This window comes from Sinocyclocheilus anshuiensis, unplaced genomic scaffold (genome assembly GCF_001515605.1).
Source record: "Sinocyclocheilus anshuiensis isolate Anshui unplaced genomic scaffold, SAMN03320099.WGS_v1.1 scaffold158, whole genome shotgun sequence".
Taxonomy (NCBI): domain Eukaryota; kingdom Metazoa; phylum Chordata; class Actinopteri; order Cypriniformes; family Cyprinidae; genus Sinocyclocheilus; species Sinocyclocheilus anshuiensis.
The window spans coordinates 547,849-551,888 of NW_015542333.1; the positions used below are offsets into that span (position 1 = coordinate 547,849).

The 4,040-nt window shown below is 36.5% G+C and overlaps 1 protein-coding gene across 1 annotated transcript in view; it reads right to left on the bottom strand.

Annotated features, from left to right (window-relative positions):
• The window catches only part of LOC107691060 (KN motif and ankyrin repeat domain-containing protein 3-like), a 24,096-nt gene that overhangs the window by 3,715 nt on the left and 16,341 nt on the right, over positions 1–4,040 (bottom strand). Inside the window, exons 4-8 of the mRNA XM_016489544.1 lie at positions 3,125–3,233; positions 2,609–2,827; positions 2,271–2,361; positions 1,927–2,146; positions 1,293–1,435 (exon numbers count right to left, since the gene is read on the bottom strand). Coding sequence (XP_016345030.1) covers positions 1,293–1,435; positions 1,927–2,146; positions 2,271–2,361; positions 2,609–2,827; positions 3,125–3,233 — 782 coding nt within the window. The remainder of the gene's footprint in view (positions 1–1,292; positions 1,436–1,926; positions 2,147–2,270; positions 2,362–2,608; positions 2,828–3,124; positions 3,234–4,040) is intronic.

Genomic DNA, 4,040 nt, shown 5'->3' on the forward strand with positions numbered 1-4,040 from the left:
TTAGGAACCTTAAGTGCAGCAGAAATTTTTTTGTAACCTTGGCCAGATCTGTGCCTTGCCACAATTCTGTCTCTGAGCTCTTCAGGCAGTTCCTTTGACCTCATGATTCTCATTTGCTCTGACATGCACTGTGAGCTGTAAGGTCTTATATAGACAGGTGTGTGGCTTTCCTAATCAAGTCCAATCAGTATAATCAAACACAGCTGGACTCAAATGAAGGTGTAGAACCATCTCAAGGATGATCAGAAGAAATGGACAGCACCTGAGTTAAATATATGAGTGTCACAGCAAAGGGTCTGAATACTTAGGACCATGTGATATTTCAGTTTTTCTTTTTTAATAAATCTGCAAAAATGTCAACAATTCTGTGTTTTTCTGTCAATATGGGGTGCTGTGTGTACATTAATGAGGAAAAAAAATTAACTTAAATGATTTTAGCAAATGGCTGCAATATAACAGAGTGAAAAATTTAAGGGGGTCTGAATACTTTCCGTACCCACTGTATATTATAGTACAATGTCATTTATTCCTCTGATCAAAGCTGTATTTTCAGCATCATTACTCCAGTCTTCAGTGTCACATGATCCTTCAGAAATCATTCTGATATGCTGATTTGTTGCTCAAGAAACATTTATTACAATTATCAATGCTGAAAAACAGTTGTGCAGCCTTTATTTTAGTGTAAACTGTGATACATTGTTTTTCAGGATTCATTACCGAATAGAACGTTCAAAGAAACAGCATTTATTTGAAACCTTTTGTAATTTTTGAAATATTTTGTAACATTATAAATGTTTTTACGGTCACTTTTGATCAATTTAATGCACCTTTGTTTAATAAAAGGTTTAATATGAAAAAAAAATTTAAACCTCATTTCCCCCAACTGTTGAACAGTGATATACGGTGTATTCTGTATAGTTTTCTGTTAATGTTTCATTTCTTTTAGCAAATAAAAATAAAATATTGCACACCAAGTCAAGCAGTATCTATGAACACATTTCTAAAATAAATAAAGTTTACAAAAGAGTGACGCCATAGAAGAACCATTTTGGATTCCCCAAAGAACCTTTCTGTGAACAGTTCTTAAAAGAACCACTTTTTCTTGTTAATAAGAGACCTTTTTTCCACTATAAAGAACCTTTTGTGATATGGAAGGATTCCATGGGTGATAAAGGTTCTTCAAGAACAAGAGGTGCCAATAAAGAACCTTTATGAGTGTACGTTGAAATGTCATTTTCAAATTAGCAGAGGATATAATCGCAGATGAATAACTAATTAACTGGGTGACTTACTTGGCTGGCCTTGGCATTGACGTTGCCCAGACGGAAGAGTTTCTGGACCACTGCCATGTCGTCCTCCTCCTTCACTGCTGAGAGCGCTGCCAGCATCACAGCTGTATATCCCGCTTTATTCTGCTGATCAACATTGCACATGCCTGCACACGAACACATCCACAACTGAGGTTTTGTAACAAGGTCCCGAACTGTTAGACAACTCAGAACAGCTCATTAGCATATCGTGTATAACTGTACACTTATTTACAGCTTGACCTTCCATTTCGAGAGTTACAAGGGAATTGCTGTGTGTTGTGACGTCTAAGCGTTAAGACATTTGTACACAGACTCTTGATGGATAAAAGGTCAGAACTGGACATCACGCATGTAAACGTTCAAGATAGTTAGGTCATGTGACAGCCACGTTGTATACTACTGTTGGAAATGACTGTTTTGTTTCACATTTACATATTTTAAAATAAAAGCAGTATGCACTACATAGAATTCACTCTATAGTAAGCTGCATTCTAAATGCAACAACAAAACATTACGTTGTTTACCAAAGCTGCGTGCATTTTCCCATGGTTTATTCAATTGAATTGCTTGTTACAATGTTATTCTGATGTGTCCTAAAGAGCTACATTCTCTTAACCTGTGTCAAGCAGTAGGTCTACCACAGTGAAGTTGGAATGGGAGACGCTGTAGTGTAAGGCAGTGTTGCCGTTGCCATCGGTCATGTTGACTATGTGCTCCAGCAGGACGGGGGAGACCTCTGAGAAAGCTATCAGGTAATTTGACACACGTGACGGCTGGGCCATCTTTGCACTGGATACTCTGAACCACTCCATCTGAACGCTATGAGTGCTGGACAACTGCGTTAGACGTGTTAACAGAACAACATAATGGCTAAGTTTGGCTGGAATGTAATTTGAAATGATAAATTTGGAATAGTAACTGCAATGTGAATAAAATGTCATTTGTGTGATTTGCTCCCACCACTTCTTTACTCTTCACTGATTTGGCTCCGTCATTAAGGTGGTTCTTCAAAATTAGACAAGCCTCACGCATTTTGGCACTTAGTTCAAACCTGTAAGATAACCTCCAATTATTGTTTGCTTTAACAACGTCATAGCCATGAATCACCATTTTCTAAAAAAAGAAATATCTCTTGTACAAGATGAGTCATTTTTGGTCTGCAAGAGAAAGACCTCAAATATTTAAATGTGTATATCTGCTAAAAGCACATTTTGAGATGTACGCTAGCATATAGATGACCTCTAAGCTAAGCCACAAAATTATTTTCTGATTATGGGACATTTCAGTCATGCACTTACTTTTCCTTCACTTCCTCTTCCTGGTCCTTTAAATCTTCTGACCCAGCTGGCATGTTTTCATCACTGTCGGTTTCATCCACATTTATATTCATCTCTTCATCAGATGTATCCTCTAGAGCTGCCCCTTCTTCCACACTGCTGTCTGAACACGCACCAGCCTCACTTCCATCAGAGGAACTCTCTTCATCCTCTTCCTCTTCACTAGAGGTCGACTCATAACTGAAAGAATTTAGGAGGAGAAATTCTGTATAATTTGCGGTCCGAGTTGAAATATTTATACGAATAATAACAAAATGGATAGTTAGTTCTGAAATAAGATTGGAAGAGAAATGTTGGAAGCCAGTAATATTATATACAGTTGTTCCTTGGCAGAATAATTATTTACTGTTGTCATTAACAATAATATTTTAATTTCGTAAATCACTTTATAAAAACAATAAGCCATGAGACACCATCTGTTACTACAGTAACGGTATTTCGTATTTCCTTATTTAAAAATCTGCTCTAGTAACTCACCCTCCGTTTAGAATTCCAACAAACTTCAGGCTCTTTTTGCCACTGATGGAAGCTGCGCCAGCACCACTCCCATCCTTCCTCTTCATGATAGATTTCAGAGGGCCTGCAGCTTTTTTGCCAAGAAATCATTTTTAAAGGGATTTTCCAGTGGATACCATTAAAAATATGTGGTTCTCTTATACAGATTGAATTACCTCTTTCCCCGCCAGCATTTTTGAAAAAAGTTGCCAGCCACCGCCAGCAATTTTGATGATTTTCACTCAGATTTGATGGCCTCCAGTATATTTTGCTGTATGAATATTTGAAGACGCAATACACCAAAATAAAGATCAGAGCCTCTACTTTTAAACAAAAAAAATCTGTTTTATTCTATAATATCACTCAGATTTGATGGCCTAAAGTATATTTTGCTGTATGAATATTTGAAGACGCAATACACCAAAATAAAGATCAGAGCCTCTACTTTTAAACAAAAAAAATCTGTTTTATTCTATAATATATATAGTTTATGATAGTTGATTGAATATTGTTTTAAAACAAAGGTAATTAAAAGCACAGACACGCCTAAACACGCCCTTCCGGCTTGGGTTAACAGGTTAAAGCATTTAAAGCATTCTTTTTTTATCAACACTTGAATATAGGTAGGTTTCATAAAAATTGCATAATGGTGAGCAAAAAGGTGAGAAGATCACATTTTTATCAAAAACTACATCTGGATAATATTCAGTACTATTATCAAAGCATAAATCCAGTAAATCGCTTCCATCAACACCTCCAAAGCTTGCGCAGACATATCCCACTTCCTGGATCAACATTTTACTCTGCAACATTATGCAGTTTTCATTTATATGCTGTCTATTGCCGATGATCGAATTATTTTTCATATGCATCTGTTTACATAAGAGATCGCTAGTTT